Source organism: Oncorhynchus mykiss, chromosome 16 (assembly GCF_013265735.2).
Source record: "Oncorhynchus mykiss isolate Arlee chromosome 16, USDA_OmykA_1.1, whole genome shotgun sequence".
In the NCBI taxonomy this organism is placed as follows: domain Eukaryota; kingdom Metazoa; phylum Chordata; class Actinopteri; order Salmoniformes; family Salmonidae; genus Oncorhynchus; species Oncorhynchus mykiss.
Genome location: NC_048580.1, coordinates 56,229,153 through 56,245,794, shown reverse-complemented (window position 1 = coordinate 56,245,794; position 16,642 = coordinate 56,229,153). Strand labels below are relative to the sequence as shown.

Sequence of the window (16,642 nt, the reverse complement as noted above, 5' to 3'; positions counted from 1 at the left end):
ATGGGCCTACAGAGGGGCACTCCTCTACCTTGACTACAGCAGAACATAGTGGAGTATAAGATGTCCCCACCTATCTTAACTTTTTTCCCTCATGTCCTCCTTCCAGGCCACAGAGGAGAAGGAGGAGATGGAGGAGCTTCAGGCCTACAACCGCCGTCTCCTCCACAACATCCTGCCCAAGGACGTGGCGGCTCACTTCCTGGCGCGTGAGCGCCGTAACGACGAGCTCTACTACCAGTCCTGTGAGTGTGTGGCAGTCATGTTCGCCTCCATTTCCAACTTCTCTGAGTTCTATGTGGAGTTGGAGGCCAACAATGAGGGAGTGGAATGTCTTAGGCTGCTCAACGAGATCATCGCCGACTTTGACGAGGTAAAGAGGGAGGGGGGAGAGGAGAGGAGATGGTAGATTATGGAATTGTGGACTCTTAGTGTCATTGTGAATTCCGTGTCTTTTGCCCTTTGGTGCATTTTCAGTACAGTCATCGTTGGCCTCATGCATTTAAAATAGGATACATTTTTGGTCAAACTCAAACCTGAGGCTTTGTGTTTTGTCCTACTCTCAGATCATCAGTGAGGAGAAGTTTCGTCAGCTGGAGAAGATCAAGACTATTGGCAGCACCTACATGGCCGCCTCGGGTCTCAATGATTCCACCTACGACCGTGAGGGCCGCTCCCACATCACGGCTCTGGCCGACTACGCCATGAGACTGAGGGAACAGATGAAGTACATCAATGAGCATTCCTTCAACAACTTCCAGATGAAGATAGGTGAGTCTGAAAAAGCTCAACAAAGCTTTAAACAAGCTGAGGTTAAATAATATCACATGAAGTTCTGAAACACAGACCGGATTGAGTGGGATAGGAACCAGTGTTGCAGACCAGAGAGAGTTAATAGGAAACAGAGTAGAATATGGTTGGATGCATGAGTTTGGTATGAATAACCGCTATGTTTATGAATCTATGATCTGTCTCTCTTTTTTTAGGTCTGAATATTGGGCCAGTGGTCGCAGGGGTGATTGGAGCACGGAAGCCCCAGTATGATATATGGGGGAACACGGTCAACGTAGCCAGTCGCATGGACAGCACAGGAGTCCCAGACCGCATTCAGGTATGGAGGATGTCAATCAGTTAACACTCAGTAGGTCATACTCCGTTCCTAATAAGCATAGTGTATGCCGGTCAAAAATGCTAATTTTTCCACTCTCCTCAGGTTACCACGGACCTCCACCAGGTGCTTTCAGATATAGGATATGTTCTGGAGTGCCGTGGGGTCGTTAAAGTCAAGGGCAAAGGGGAAATGACGACCTACTTCCTGAATGATGGACCGCCCAATAGTTAGCAGCCGTGGCAGCACTAGCCGGGACCATTCCCGCGGCAGCACTACTGAGGGAGGACTCGCACCGTGAGCTAGCGGCTAACAACTAGCGATGCCATCACTTGAAACCCGAGCCAAGAGAAAAGACTTTGAGACTCCAGCACTTGAGAAGGAAAATGTTCTTATGTGGCAGCCATGTTTTGGCGCCCGCACACTTGGAAGGACAAGTGTTTTTCTCATGTCTAGCCTTTCTCTCAGGCTACTTTAAAGATGCAAAGTCTGTTTATTTAAAACAATGCCTTTAGCCTGTGTCAAAAAAAGAAAAAGGCTGTACATAAGGCTACTTTTTATTTGCCATTTTCTGTGATTGTTTTTTTTTTTTTCATGATTTTTTTTCAGCAGAATTATGAAACAGGTACTCATGTTTTATTTCTGGGTTACTTATTTATTTTAATCTTGATGTTTTGTGCAAAAATTCCTTTATGAAAAAGTCTGAAAACATACGTGCACAAATATCCAGTTTATTACACGTTTATAAGTGTGTATGTACATGCATATTTGTGTGTATGAATATGTGTATAAATTGAAGGAAAATATTGACCAAAGACCAAAGTATTTACGAAAAACAAGGCAAGACATGTCTGTTATGTTCTCGCAAAAGTCTGCAATGATCACCAACTCAATCTGTTGCACGGTAGTACCCTCAGTCTTTTTAGTACAGTACTGGCAAATGCTATTAATCAAAATGGGCAAAATGTGTAACAACTTTCATTTGGTTTATCAATCAGCCAGCAAAGAGGTCCAGTACAGTTGATCATCGATGACATCTATATGATTACTCTGCCTCCATCTCTAAAATTATTATTATGTTATTTAAGATGAAATAGAGGCTGGTAGCCTTTTTTAAGTCCTGGGGAAAGGGTTCAACCTGTTGGTTCAACAAAATAAGAGGAAATAGGATGGTCCCCCCCCCTCCTCCTCAACCCTTGTCAAATTTGTTCCCCCACCATGGCTCAGTCCAGCTATAACAGTTTGAGCACCCAAGGCACAGTTGTATACGGCAAAGGCATACTGTCAACTGCTCCACCCCTTTCAAATGTGTCCCTTTCCATTTGTTTTGCAAATGGAAATGAAAGGACTCAAAACTAAAAAAGATGTTCCAGAACCAGAGGGGAAAGCCTGGTCATTAAATACAATGGTACCGGACAGCCGCCTAAGATGTTCCAGAACCAGAGGGGAAAGCCTGGGCATTAAATACAGTGGTACCGGACAGCCGCCTAAGATGTTCCAGAACCAGAGGGGAAAGCCTGGGCATTAAATACAGTGGTACCAGACAGCCGCCTAAGATGTTCCAGAACCAGAGGGGAAAGCCTGGTCATTAAATACAATGGTACCGGACAGCCGCCTAAGATGTTCCAGAACCAGAGGGGAAAGCCTGGGCATTAAATACAGTGGTACCGGACAGCCGCCTAAGATGTTCCAGAACCAGAGGGGAAAGCCTGGGCATTAAATACAGTGGTACCGGACAGCCGCCTAAGATGTTCCAGAACCAGAGGGGAAAGCCTGGGCATTAAATACAGTGGTACCGGACAGCCGCCTAAGATGTTCCAGAACCAGAGGGGAAAGCCTGGGCATTAAATACAGTGGTACCGGACAGCCGCCTAAGATGTTCCAGAACCAGAGGGGAAAGCCTGAGCATTAAATACAGTGGTACCGGACAGCCGCCTAAGATGTTCCAGAACCAGAGGGGAAAGCCTGGGCATTAAATACAATGGTACCGGACAGCCGCCTAAGATGTTCCAGAACCAGAGGGGAAAGCCTGGGCATTAAATACAGTGGTACCGGACAGCTGCCTAAGATGTTCCAGAACCAGAGGGGAAAGCCTGAGCATTACATACAGTGGTACCGGACAGCCGCCTAAGATGTTCCAGAACCAGAGGGGAAAGCCTGGGCATTAAATACAGTGGTACCGGACAGCCGCCTAAGATGTTCCAGAACCAGAGGGGAAAGCCTGAGCATTAAATACAGTGGTACCGGACAGCCGCCTAAGATGTTCCAGAACCAGAGGGGAAAGCCTGAGCATTAAATACAGTGGTACCGGACAGCCGCCTAAGATGTTCCAGAACCAGAGGGGAAAGCCTGGGCATTAAATACAGTGGTACCGGACAGCTGCCTAAGATGTTCCAGAACCAGAGGGGAAAGCCTGAGCATTAAATACAGTGGTACCGGACAGCCGCCTAAGTTTGAATCGCTAACGAGTATTTTCTAAAGAAATAAGGAAATAAATATATATATATATTAGGCTGAATACTGTGCTTTGTAATCTTGAAGGGGCATAACTATTTTCACTGTGAGGTTTTTATGATACTTCAAACTGCTTTTTTGCCTAACTTAACTGCTTTAAAGCATGTCTGATTGTGGTATCCTGTTTTCGATTCTGTTTGTTTTAACGTTGAGTATTTTTTTTATCACCTCTGTATTCATAATTTGTATTAACCTTATGGTTGTTGTTATTATGATGAATTATTACGCTTATTATGATGATTCCATTCCAACGATAAGGATCAAAGGGCAGAACGCTTTCTTGTAAAATGCCAGACGTAAAAGCTCAAGCTCAATGGTACCAACTGATCAACTGCAGCCAACTACAGTATTTCAAACACTGGCCCTAGATTTGATCACACATACTCATTAGATGTCGCTTATCCACAGATATACAGATTGTACACTGTACCTTTTCATTGAGCAAACACTACTGCAGGACTAAGCTCAGTCAGGTTATGCACTGATCCCATCCCTATCAGATTTCAGGGCCCTCCTCAGAGAGACAGAACACAATCAGCAGTGTGAGCAGTATTAGAACTCTGTCTTAATTGAACAAGCCACTGGAGAATACAGTGGGAAGAGGAACTGAGTTTCACAGAGGCAGAGAAATCGAGGGAAGGATAGACTAATGGAAATAATTTACTGACCTTAGCATTGACTCAACACTGACTTTATTTTGATAATTTTGACTTTCCCATAACATCTGGAGAATACAGTGGGAAGAGGAACTGAGTTTCACAGAGGCAGAGAAATCGAGGGAAGGATAGCTAATGGAAATAATTTACTGACCTTAGCATTGACTCAACACTGACTTTATTTTGATAATTTTGACTTTCCCATAACATCTTCATAACACACTTGACTATGGACACTAAAAGTTGATAATGTTCGTCCCAAAGCAAGCTAATAGCCTCATGTTATTGGCCCCTTCCCGTGTAGTGATGTTTGGCCTTGAGCGTGTGGGACCGCCGTGGAAAAGTAAAGGTCTTGGGGTCAATAAATGACTGAGGTTGTGCCCAAACGAGAGTGATTAACATAGAAATAGAATACATAGAATGGACGTGGTTAGTAAGATGATGCACGTTCTATTCTATTTCTATGGGCTGTCTTGTCTTTGGGTTGGGTGGCTGTTAATTGTTGACTCTTGGGATGTTTTTAGGGCACAGATGAGGGGAGGAGGGTCGTCCCAGAACTACTGAAAGTGTGTTTTGCTCAAGCCTGATGAATCCGGCCCCCTTCTTTTTGTTTTCTACCCCTGTGTTGAAGGAGTTCAGAAGGCACCGTTTTTCCAGAAGTGAAAGACAAAAAGAGTTTAGGACTATGACAGACAAAATAACATTTCCCCTTGAATAATTTTTTAAAATAAAAACAATGGCTGTTTTATGTGGTGTTGATTGCTGTTAATGTGTGCTGCTTTCTTTACCTGTTGTAAAAACTAGGATTACCATTGGCTGATTGTCATTGAGGAGATGCTGACCAATGAAATTATTAGGTGAGAGCAAGCAGTCCCAGATACCCAATACATTTCATACATGAGAGGATTCATCTCTTTGTCTCTCCCTGCACTATCATGAAAGAGTTACAGTGCTCAATGTACAGAGAGACGCCAGGTAGCTACAGCCACATCCTCTGAATTGTTCAAGCCCGCCATTGAGACTGGTGTGTGTGCTCAGTGCTGACTGACTCACTCAATGACCCTGTAATCAGAAACAGCATTGTTTCTCAGGTAGAGTGCCTCTCCCACAGATCATTACATTTACATAGAAACTCCCAGGAGTTTACACACGCATATTGGGAAGGGACAAGCAAGTTAAAGCACACTGCATACAGTACACGAGCACAGGGAAGGAGCCTACAAGAGGAGGGAGGAGTTGGGGTGGGGATGGGGTAAATGTGATGGATAACTGGTTATGCTGCCAAAAGTGTACTGACAGAAAGCAAGTGATATCTGGCAAAGATATCTGGATATTCCTTTAACCTCATATGTTATTAATGATACTGTAATGTTAGCTTATTTAGAAAAACGTTAAAGATAAGTAAATGTTTTCCTCGTGTTATCATTTTATTGATTTAGTTAATGTACTGAAAGTATGCAAAATACAAGCTTTACTAAATACACAAACATGCCGTATCAAATATTTGGCTTGACACTTTTCAGTCATAATATCGTATCTGATCCGAGATAGTCAGTTACTATCCCCAAGGTCGAATGAATGACCTTACTGAGTAACAATAACTAATTACTGAAACAAAATACTCTTATATCCTCATGGGCATTACAATTGTATTCCTCTAGAGAGGTAACAGCTCAATTTTACCAGTGGAAAGGCAGAGGTCAATTGACAACCTGATACAGTAGCTCACAAAAATAAATAACATGCTATGATGAAAATGTCTCAGTTTATTAAACCACAATAGTCCTTACAGTGTAAAGGTCCCAGAGGTCTTTGGATGGGATTGTGTGTGTGTATGTTACTGCAGGAGTGGAAATCAGAATAAGCTGAACTCTCGGTCCGTCATTGACATCTCTTTCACAAACCTGAGTAAAAACAGGAGGCAGAGGATGAGCAGGCCACTGACACATCTGACTTCAAGAAACAAATGTTAGAATCCGACATGACACTCACTTGGTCATCTCACTGTTCTTGCGGGGGAATCGTCTGACTTGGGTCCAGGGTTCATGCATCTTTCCTTGGCCTCCATTAGACATCCACCATCCACACTGCTGGCTGTCTGTCAGGGGCACGGAGTACAGCTGATTCGGGGCTAGGGAAGAGTAAGTACATGTCACTCAATGTTGATCCACGGTGTGCCCTTGCCTTCAGTTTAGTAAAATGTATACTGAACAAAAATATAAATGCAACAATTTCATTGATTTTACAGTTCATATGAGGAAATCAGTCAATTGAAATAAATGTATTAGGCCCTAATCTATGGATTTCACATGACTGGGAATATAGATATGCATTAGTTGGTCACAGATACCTTAAAAAAGAAAATGGGCCTCAAGATATCGTCACTGTATTTTTGTGCATTCAAATTGCCATCGATAAATTGCAATTGTGTTTGTTGTCCATAGCTTATGCCTGCCCATAACATAATATGCCACCATATGGTACTCTGTTCACAACGTTGACATCAGCAAACCGCTCACCCACACAACGCCATACATGTGGTCTGCGGTTCTGAGGCCAGTTGGATGTACTGCCAAATTTTCTAAAACCACATTGGAGGCGGCTAATGGTAGAGAAATTCACATTAAATTCTCTGACAACAGCTCTGGCAAGATCAAGTGCACGCTCCCTCAAAACTTGAGACATCTGTGGCATTGTGTTGTGTGACAAAACTGCACATTTTGTAGTGGCCTTCTATTGTCCCCAGCACCAGGCGCACCTGTGTAATGAACATGCTGTTTAATCAGCTTCTTGAAATGCCACACCTGTCAGGTGGATGGATTATCTTGGCAAAGGAGAAATGCTCACTAACAGGGATATAAGAGAGAAATAAGCTTTTTGTGTGTATGGAACATTTCTGGGATCTTTTATTTCAGCTCATGAAACCAACACTTTACATGTTGCGTTTATATTTTTGATCAGTGCATTTCATTCAAACCGAAATGTTGAACAGCTAAGGCCTACCACCTGTACATGAAATGATAAGTGATACCTAAGAGTACTCACATCTAACTTACATCTTGGTATCTGAACCCGTTTGAGCATCTCTCTGTATCGCCCCTGGCTCCCTTGGTGTATGTCTGGGCTGAAGGGAGAAGGCTGGTTGTAGATACTGCCGGTATCAGTGCATTTTGGGGTTCCCCTCTGGACTTGGATGGAGGGCAGTCCTGACTGTTTAGCCCAGCTCCGTGAATCCACCTCATCTATAAAAGCAAAGGCAGGTTGTTCCGGCATGACCACTTGTACCTTCGAATGTTGATCCATGTCAGGACAGATAAAGCAAAGCTATGACATTTAAAATACATACTTATTCTGCTTGTTTTAATGACTGACTATTTAGCTAGGTTAACGTAGGTAATTAGCAAGTAACGTTAAGTCAGTGTAAACAAATGAACACAGATAACGTTACAGTATAGTAACGTTAGCTAAGCACTCACCACCGGGAGAAGCAGACGATCTCGGACCCAATAACATATTGTCTCCGATGGGGTTTTGATAGCCCAAATTCGTTATCCCGAAGAAAGCCATAAAGTAACGTTACCGTCGCCAGCAACAGGCTGAAGCTGTTTAGGATAGCAGGAAAATGTGGGAAAGGCAAGCAATTGCCTCTGTAAATAAATCACAACTTCTGTTTTACGCAGGACCATGGTAACAAGCGCCACCAATCAGATGGCGTTCCAGACATCAGCCTGTGAAGAAACAGAAACTGTTTAGAAAGGTGCAACGTTACAAAACGTTCAGATAGAAATGCATTTTGACAGATGATCTTCTGTCTTGTAGAATTAGGCACAATACCAGATTTGTTTATTACATTTGTATCTATAATGTTCTGAATGAGCGGATTCGATTATGCTGTGCCACCGGGCACCAGGCAAAGGCCCTTCACGTCATCGGGCGAAAGCATCAAGGATGGGAATGCCTTTCTCAAATCGAACAGTAATCGAAAAAGCAATCACCTCTGCATGGGAAAACACAGGATCCGACTAATTACTACACGTTCTTAATTACGTGTTTGGGCCGATTTCGAGGTGGGCATTGAACGGGGCACTTGGCTCATGCATGGGAGGCAGCCCGGTTCCAAATCGAATGCAATCAACTTTCAGCCGATGCAAAGCACGGGCGCCGGGGCTAGATTAATCGAACACCCTCAGCGTTTCACTCGTTGAATTCACCCCTGTGCTAGAAATTCCATCATGCTACAAGTCTATGGATATGATACGGCTACATCATGTGTAGGCCTAGTCACCTATATTGTTGAGAATAAAAGCATAAAATAAATTAGCAGATAATAGCAGTACTAGTTCTCCCTTCTGACGACCATTACACACATAATGTGTTAAGGCTGTGCATATTAATATTCTACTAGCCTGGATTCAACCATTGAAAAAACTATGGTTGATTAAAAACGATTAGGCCAGAGCCACTTGGATTAATCTAATAGTTTAATTAAACTATGGAGAAAAATGTTATTGTTCAATTATCCAGCACACGCACATTCGTAAAACAAACAAACATAGCTAGGTTTTTGTTATTGTACACTGTTGCTTATAAGCAAACGTTGCAGATATTGAATGCAGCCCATGTTACCCGTTGTTGTTATCAGTGTAATGGCACGCACCTGCTGCGCTCAATGCCATGTGGCGTCAGTATAGATAACTACGTCGCAGTTTTGAATAATTTTACAAAGAAGAGATAAAAGACAAGAAAAAGTGGCTAGATTCTTGAAATTTGGGCTTGAAGTAGGCTACATCTGGGTGGTCTGGTTTTCAGCTAAAAAGGTAAAGTCCATGCTCTCATATGATTCCTAACATGGGGTAGTTGACTGACAAGGGTGGGTTTTTAAAGCTCTTATGCATTCATATGTGGAATATGTAATGTGGTCTTATAGATCAGGTTTTCCAGAACTGGGTTCGGCTGCAAAAGGTGAATGGGAAGATGGAACAGCTGTCACATAAAAAATAGGATTTAATGAGAAGTTCATGAAGTAGAGTGAATTTAACATTATGGTCTATTGGCCAATTTTGTCACATTTCATCAGCCTAAACTAGACAAAATGATGTATAAGTGAAGCAGGTAATGGCTGTGACAGTTTCTTTTAGAGGGCTTCAGAAGTCACAATCTAAATAGACCATAAAAAATATCTTGTGTTTCCAATACAAACTTGGTGTATGAGACATTTTGGTCTCTTTTCCTACAGACTTATTAGACACACTGGCTTCGTCTGTAAGGTATTCCAAGAGGCTTCAAACAAGGGTTGTCACCATACCATTGTTTCAATACTATACCAGATTCTCCATGGCAAAAAAAAAACAAACACAAGTTAGACTAAACTCGATGGTCCTATTAAAAACCTACTTCATGTAGAATTGTGGGTGCTATAGCTTGCAAAATAAACAAATGTGACTCTAGGTGACAACGTAATGCTGTTTGTTTCTAACATTGGGACTGTTTAAATCCGTCCGCTTCATGTTTTTTTTTTCCTTTCCACAATAGTCCCGAGTATTGTGAAACGAATTGTAACCACACAATATTATGGCTGGCATGCATGAGTTTCCTTCTGCTGTTTCTCTCATAGTAAACATATGTTCCAGCTGTTTATAATGAATGAGGAACTTGTGTAGTCTAATCCTCTGTCATGGAGAGAGATGCTCGACATGCTCCAGTTCAGCATGAAGTCAGTATTTTGAAGGCTGTTTGGTCAAATTCAAGATTAGCCAGTTTTACATCTCCTTTCAATTTGTCTTCTACCCACAACTTTCATTCTACCTTACGTGAACAAATAGAAAGCCATAGTTATACAGGCAAGTGTGAAGGGAAGTGCTACAAGGGAGGATACAGACCGCTTTGTCTGTTCATAGAGAACAAAGCTTTTATCAGGCACTCTGTATTTACATATCACACAATGAAGCTTCTCAGAGGTGTCCCGTGACCTCTTTTGCTATTGTAGAACTGATTACTCTGACAGATACCGGTTACTGTAAACTGTTAGAATTTCTCCTCAATTAACAATAGTATGTAATTAGTTGTAGTTTGGATGGTGTGATAAATTGAGTCATCACCTGACTCATGTCTTTATCACTCCTGTTTCAGCCCTGCGGTCTTTCTCTGGTACGCCGGCACAATGCGTGCGTTCTCCCGCCGTCACACCCTTCCCTTTAAGCTTGCCGTTCTAGCAGGCTGCCTCTTCCTGGTCCTACTGCTCGTCATGCAGTATGACGTGGGAGGTGGGACTTCCCCTGAACCCTGGCTCCGAGAGCTGTCGAACAAACAGTCACAGGTGATGGGTGTGGTCAGAGGTGCTGTGTCAAACATGGGCTTCCAGATTGGTGCCCCCCTGCCCCTTCCCTCAGAGCGTGGGACCAACTCCGTTGATCCCCGCTGTCCACCTGGGTTCTATAGCATAGATGAGCTTCAACCTCACCTGGAGAGGCCCCTACAGGACCCAGAGGACCCCGGAGCCTATGGCCGACCGTTTGTGATGGGCAGGATGACCCCTGCAGAGATTAAAGAGAAGCAGGATGGGCTGACCAAAAATTGTTTCAACCAATTTGCCAGCGACCGTATCTCCCTTCACCGCAGCCTGGGAAATGACACGCGCCACCCAGAGTGAGTACAGGGGGACTGAAGGGAATCTAGTTTGGAGTGATCTGTACTGTATGGTTGTGTACAATCGAAGCTTATCTAGCAGATCCCTTGGAGAATAGCCTCTTTGTTGTCAGTTGTGCAGGTCAAAGGTTCCGGCGCTGCCCTCCTCTCCCCACCACCAGTGTGATCATCGTGTTCCACAATGAGGCGTGGTCCACCCTCCTGCGGACCGTTTACAGCGTCCTGCACACTGCTCCTGCCTCCCTGCTTACAGAGATATTACTGGTGGATGACGCTAGCACAGACGGTAAGTGTGGTATGGAAGGTGTTGTATACCTGACTGAAAGTGAGACTTTCCTGGCACAGACAGACCTTTCAGACTTTGCCGTTATCAAACGTTCATGTATTTGCAAGCGGGAGCACATGCGTTATTCCCCTACTGCTCTTTTCCTCTCCACAGTGACATTAATAGAACAATGCCAGAGTATATAATAACTCCTAGTAGCAATTTTCTCAGAATATATATCTACCTCTGTGGATAGATGTAATCCAGCTGTATTTTACCATCCTTATGCAATGGTTTTCAGATCACCTGAAGTCTCGTCTGGATGAGTATGTCCTGCAGCTGAAGATTGTGCGTGTGCTACGACAGCGGGAGAGGAAGGGATTAATCACTGCCAGGCTACTGGGGGCACAGACTGCTCAAGGAGAGATCCTCACCTTCCTGGATGCCCACTGTGCGTGTCCCAGCAGACACTGCAAACCATAGAATTAGAATACAATTTTAGTAACTTATTAAGCTATAAACCCGGTTAGGAAGTGCTTTCATTGCCAGAAGCTCCTGTCACTTTTGACCCTTGACAGCTGATCAACTACGTTATACTACTCCTAAGCATCATCATCAAAGCCCCTTAGATCTGATTTTAAATGAGGAAAACATTAACGTTTTGAAGTTGTCATTACATTAGTCAGTTAAAAGAAACTGAAGATGATTAGTGAGGGAATATATGATATTTCTGTTTGTCTCATTTTCATCCCTGGTTAGGTGAGTGCTTCAATGGCTGGCTGGAACCCCTCCTGGCTCGGATAGTGGAGAAGCCCACTGCTGTGGTCAGCCCTGAGATAGTCATCATTGACCAAAACAACATGAAGTTCGCCAAACCCATCGCCACAGCTCGTGCCCGTAACCGTGGAAACTTTGACTGGAGCCTTATCTTTGGGTGGGAGCAGATCCCTGAGGAAGACCAAAAGAAACGCAAGAATGAAACTTATCCTGTCAGGTACTTTATACATACACACACACTCACTCACTCGTGAAGTGATGTCATACTGAACATAAATATACTGTCTACTCCTAGGACTCCTACCTTTGCAGGTGGTCTGTTCTCTATTTCTAAGACTTACTTTGAGCACATTGGGACCTATGACGACAAGATGTTGATCTGGGGAGGTGAGAATGTGGAGATGTCCTTCAGGGTAAGTTATGCAGAATGTGGAAGGGCAGGAAGTACATCAACAATCATGTTGGCCTGACTGATGGTGGTGGTTAATGTAGACTTTAATGCCCTCTGCTGGTCAAAGCAGACACTGCTTCTTTCTGTATTCTGATTCCCTTCATGGTTACTTCCTGTCTTCCCTAGAATACTTTTATTCAGTCACTGTTGTGCCAAGCTTGAGCCTCGACCATTCAGCCCATGCCCTTTTCTGTGTCTACTCCATTGACCTGGAATGTCCTTCTTGTAGGTGTGGCAATGTGGAGGCCAGCTGGAGATCATACCCTGCTCAGTGGTGGGACATGTATTCCGCAGTAAGAGCCCTCACACCTTCCCCAAAGGCAGGTCGGTGATTGCCCGCAACCAGGTGCGTCTAGCCGAGGTCTGGATGGAGGACTACAAGCAGATCTTCTACCGCAGGAACAAGAAGGCTGCCACCATAGCCAAAGAGGTTGGGTATAGTGTCCCCTCAATGTTTTACACATGACACTGCTGGGGGTCTAGGTGCTGTTCTCTCACAGTTACATATGGCTCTTTTGTAAAGAGTGGTACTGTATCCTGCATTATTGTTTACATTATGTAAAAATGACCTCCATCATTGCTTTAATGTTCTTCTTCCTGTTCACTCAGAACACATATGGTGACATCTCTGAACGCCTCGAACTCAAAGAGAAGCTAAGCTGCAAAAACTTTACATGGTACTTGCACAACGTTTACCCAGAGGCCTATGTTCCAGACCTCACCCCTGTCATGTTTGGAGCGGTAATGTTTAACTTTCATTAGAAATTGGATTGTCAGTCTATAAATGCGCATCCACTTTTTTTTTAATGTGTATATATTCTGCTAAAATTATATTTTATCAGCTCAAGAACTCTGGCTCAAAGACATGCCTGGATGTGGGAGAAAAGAATAAGGGTGGGAAACCGGTTATCTTATACACATGCCACAACATGGGAGGAAACCAGGTACTTTAATCTAGATATAAACTGAGTGGTTTGAGCACTTAATGCTGATTGGCTTACAGCCGTGGGACATCATGCCATATACCACGGGTATGACAAATTATTTATTTTTACTGCTCTAATTACGTTGGTAACCAGTTTATAATAGCAATAAGGCATCTATGGAGTTTGTGGTAAATGGCCAATATACCATGGCTAAGGGCTGTATCCAGGCACTCCGTTTTGCGTCGTACTAAAGAACAGCCCTTAGCCGTGGTATATTGGCCATATACCGCACCCCCTCGGGCCTTATTGCTTAAATATACAATATGCGGAGCCGTGTGTGCATGTTTATAATTGCCACAGGTTTTTTTTCTAACATAACATTTGTGTGTAGTATTTTGAGTACACATCCCACCAGGAGCTTCGTCACAACATAGGTAAGCAGCTGTGTCTACATGCGACCCCCGGGGCGGCGCCGGTGTCCATAAAGCTCTGCCGCCTGAAGGGCAAAGGAACCACAGTGGCCCCGGCGCAAGTGTGGCATTTTACACCGGTATGTAACATGACATTGTAAACTGTCAATATATATATTTTATCGGTTAGTTTGTTTCACATTGTCACTCTAATAATCAATGCACATCTTCTCCACTGCTCTGAAAGTTTTACTGCAGGTCTTGTACATGGTATGTTTTGTTAACAGTATGTGGAAACCCTTTTCTCCTTACAAGCCTCAATCAGTAATTTGATTGTATGTCATGCAACACAAGGGCATTAACAACTTCACAGTATACCCATGCTGTTACACACATTAGCTATGTTCATGCTGCACTTTTCAGAAGGAAAGTGCAGAACAGAGCATTGTGGTCACTTGCAGTGCACAGTAGCCTTTTATTCTGCTCGTTATTGTTTGTGTTCACACAGGGTTCTCTCCTTAAGAATCCCTCCTCGGGCAAATGCTTGACTGTAGACGGAGGGGAAGTGGTGATGAGTAGCTGTGACTTGGCCAATCTCAGCCAACACTGGGACCTCAGCTGACCAATGGGATCCAGGGAGGAAGGAGGATCACTGACATCATCCATTACATTTGGGAGCCCTGCCCTTTTTGATGACAACACATGTATTTCTGAAATATGGGACCCTGTGCAGTTTGACCCAGTACTTTATTTCTTTATTTACTAAAGAAGTTGAAAAGTTTGAGGCTTTAATGTTTTATTCTAGAGGATCCCGATTTGGATGAGTTTGTAGAAGTTTAAGTTTTTACACTTGAAAATTTGCTTAATTCTTTAATCACTAGGCCAAAGGGCATAGATAGTACCAGTCAAGTTTGAGCACCTACTCATTCAAGGGTTTCTTTTTAAAACTATTTTCTATACTGTAGAGTAATAGGTAAGACAAATATGAAATAACACATGGAATTATGTAGTAGCCAAAAAAGTGTTAAACAAATCAAAATATATTTGAGGTTCTTCAAAGTAACCCCCTTTGACAGCTTTGCACACTCTTGGCATTCTCTCAACTAGCTTCATGAGGAATGCTTTTCCAACAGTCTTGATGGAGTTTCCATATGCTTTTCCTTCCCTCTCATCCCAAACCATCTCAATTGGGTTGAGGTTGGGTGATTGAAGGGCAGGTCATCTAATGCAGCGCTCCATCCCCCTCCTTGTTCAAATGATAGTCCCACTAAGCGCAAACCAGATGTGATGGTGTATCGCTGCAGAATGCTGTGGTAGCCATGCTGGTTAAGTTTGCCTTCAATTCTAAATAAATCAGACCACGTCACCAGCAAAGGACCCCCCCCTCAAGCTCCTCCATGCTTCTAGGTGGGAACCACACATGCAGCGGTCCTCTGTTCACCTACTGTGTCTCTCAAAGACACTGTGGCTAGAAGCCCAAATTTGAGATTTTGGGTTCAGACCAAAGAACAGATTTCAACTGGTCCAATGTCCATTGCTTGTGTTTCTTGGCCCAAGGAAAGTCTATTCTTATTCGTGTCCTTTAGTAGTGGTTCTTTGCAGCAATTTGACCATGAAGACCTGATTCACGTGGTCTCATCTGAACAGTTGATGTGTCTGTTACTTGAACTCTGAAGTGATTCTTTGGGATTAAGTTCTGAGGCTGGTAACTCTAATGAACTTATCCTCTGCAGCAGAGGTAACGCTGGGTCTTTAGTGTGGTGGTCCATTGAATGACCATGTCTTAAAGTAGTAATGGATGGCTTATTTGAGCTGTTCTTGCCAAAATATGGACCTGGTCTTTTACCAAATAGGGCTATCTTCTGTATACCACCCCTACTTTGTCACAACCCAACTGATTGGCTCAAATACATTTTAAGGAAAGAAATTACACAAATTAACAAATGGCACACCTGTTACTTGAAATGCATTCCAGGTGACTACCTCAAGAAGCTGGTTGAGAGAATGCCAAGAGTGGCTATTTGAATCTCAAATTTACAATATATTTGGATTTAACACTTTTTTTTGGTTACAACATGATTCCATATGTTATTTTATAGTTTTGATTGCTTCACTATTCTACAATGTAGAAAATAGTAAAAAAAAATATGCTGGAATGATTGTGTGTGTATATATAAATACTGCTCAAAAATATAAAGGGAACACTAAAATAACACATCCTAGATCTGAATGAAATATTCTTATTAAATGCATTTTCTTTACATAGTTCAATGTGCTGACAACATCACATTATCAATGGAAATCAAATGTATCAACCCATGGAGGTCTGGATTTGGAGTCACACTCATAATTAAAGTGGAAAACCACACTACAGGCTGATCTAACTTTGATATAATGTCCTTAAAACAAGTAAAAATTAGGCTCAGTTGTGTGTGTGGCCTCCATGTGCCTGTATGACCTCCCTACAACGCCTGGGCATGCTCCTGATTAGGTGGTGGATGGTCTCCTGAGGGATCTCCTCCCAGACCTGGACTAAAGCATCTGCCAACTCCTGGACAGTCTGTGGCGTTGGTGGATGGAGCGAGACATGATGTCCCAGATGTGCTCAATTGGATTCAGGTCTGGGGAACGGGCGGGCCAGTCCATAGCATCAATGCCTTCCTCTTGCAGGAACTGCTGACACACTCCAGCCACATGAGGTCTAGCATTGTCTTGCATTAGGAGGAACTCCGGGCCAACCGCACCAGAATATGGTCTCACAAGGGGACTGAGGATCTCATCTCGGTACCTAATGGCAGTCAGGCTACCTCTGGCGAGCACATGGAGGGCTGTGCGGCCCCCCAAAGAAATGCCACCCCACACCATGACTGACCCACCGCCAAACCGGTCATGC

General features: G+C 43.4%; 3 protein-coding genes across 5 annotated transcripts in view; 2 read left to right on the top strand and 1 right to left on the bottom strand.

Annotated features, from left to right (window-relative positions):
• Nucleotides 1-5,032, top strand: part of LOC110492371 (adenylate cyclase type 6) — a 52,741-nt gene extending 47,709 nt beyond the window's left edge. For both annotated transcript variants that reach the window (XM_036947347.1, XM_036947348.1), the window contains exons 20-23: nt 107-370; nt 564-768; nt 984-1,108; nt 1,211-5,032. In XM_036947347.1, coding sequence (XP_036803242.1) covers nt 107-370; nt 564-768; nt 984-1,108; nt 1,211-1,339 — 723 coding nt within the window. In that variant the 3' untranslated portion in view covers nt 1,340-5,032. The remainder of the gene's footprint in view (nt 1-106; nt 371-563; nt 769-983; nt 1,109-1,210) is intronic.
• Nucleotides 5,033-6,021: 989 nt separating this feature from the next.
• Nucleotides 6,022-8,000, bottom strand: LOC118939557 (testis-expressed protein 49-like). 2 transcript variants are annotated; one of them, XR_005036557.1, is made up of 4 exons: nt 7,752-7,975; nt 7,321-7,517; nt 6,268-6,406; nt 6,022-6,179 (listed from the first exon to the last, which is right to left on the bottom strand). XR_005036557.1 is itself a non-coding variant. In XM_036947349.1 (4 exons), exons 1-4 carry the CDS (start codon nt 7,840-7,842, stop codon nt 6,131-6,133), a joined length of 465 nt encoding a protein of 154 aa, XP_036803244.1. In that variant the 5' UTR covers nt 7,843-8,000; the 3' UTR covers nt 6,022-6,130. The 2 variants fall into 2 exon arrangements, 1 of the variants encoding a protein (XP_036803244.1); XM_036947349.1 differs by having other exon boundaries at nt 7,332-7,517; nt 7,752-8,000.
• An 889-nt stretch (nt 8,001-8,889) lies between these two features.
• LOC110492367 (polypeptide N-acetylgalactosaminyltransferase 6) lies at nt 8,890-14,530 on the top strand. The gene is made up of 11 exons (XM_021566622.2): nt 8,890-9,092; nt 10,405-10,920; nt 11,034-11,206; nt 11,487-11,636; nt 11,945-12,179; nt 12,258-12,375; nt 12,643-12,843; nt 13,023-13,154; nt 13,256-13,357; nt 13,731-13,889; nt 14,258-14,530. Exons 2-11 carry the CDS (start codon nt 10,436-10,438, stop codon nt 14,369-14,371), a joined length of 1,869 nt encoding a protein of 622 aa, XP_021422297.2. The 5' UTR covers nt 8,890-9,092; nt 10,405-10,435; the 3' UTR covers nt 14,372-14,530.
• The last annotated feature ends 2,112 nt before the right edge of the window (nt 14,531-16,642 follow it).

What these genes read in the sequence shown, in the direction of transcription:
- LOC118939557 (XM_036947349.1), bottom strand. Translation starts at nt 7,842, where the DNA reads ATGGCTTTCTTCGGGATAACGAATTTGGGCTATCAAAACCCCATCGGA. An exon ending in ATCGTCTGCTTCTCCCGGTG is followed by an intron (nt 7,518 to 7,751) that starts GTGAGTGCTTAG and finishes TTGCTTTTATAG; the next exon opens with ATGAGGTGGATTCACGGAGC. An exon ending in ACGGGTTCAGATACCAAGAT is followed by an intron (nt 6,407 to 7,331) that starts GTAAGTTAGATG and finishes ACTCTTCCCTAG; the next exon opens with CCCCGAATCAGCTGTACTCC.
- LOC110492367 (XM_021566622.2), top strand. Translation starts at nt 10,436, where the DNA reads ATGCGTGCGTTCTCCCGCCGTCACACCCTTCCCTTTAAGCTTGCCGTT. An exon ending in CCCCTGTCATGTTTGGAGCG is followed by an intron (nt 13,155 to 13,255) that starts GTAATGTTTAAC and finishes ATATTTTATCAG; the next exon opens with CTCAAGAACTCTGGCTCAAA. An exon ending in ACAACATGGGAGGAAACCAG is followed by an intron (nt 13,358 to 13,730) that starts GTACTTTAATCT and finishes ATTTGTGTGTAG; the next exon opens with TATTTTGAGTACACATCCCA.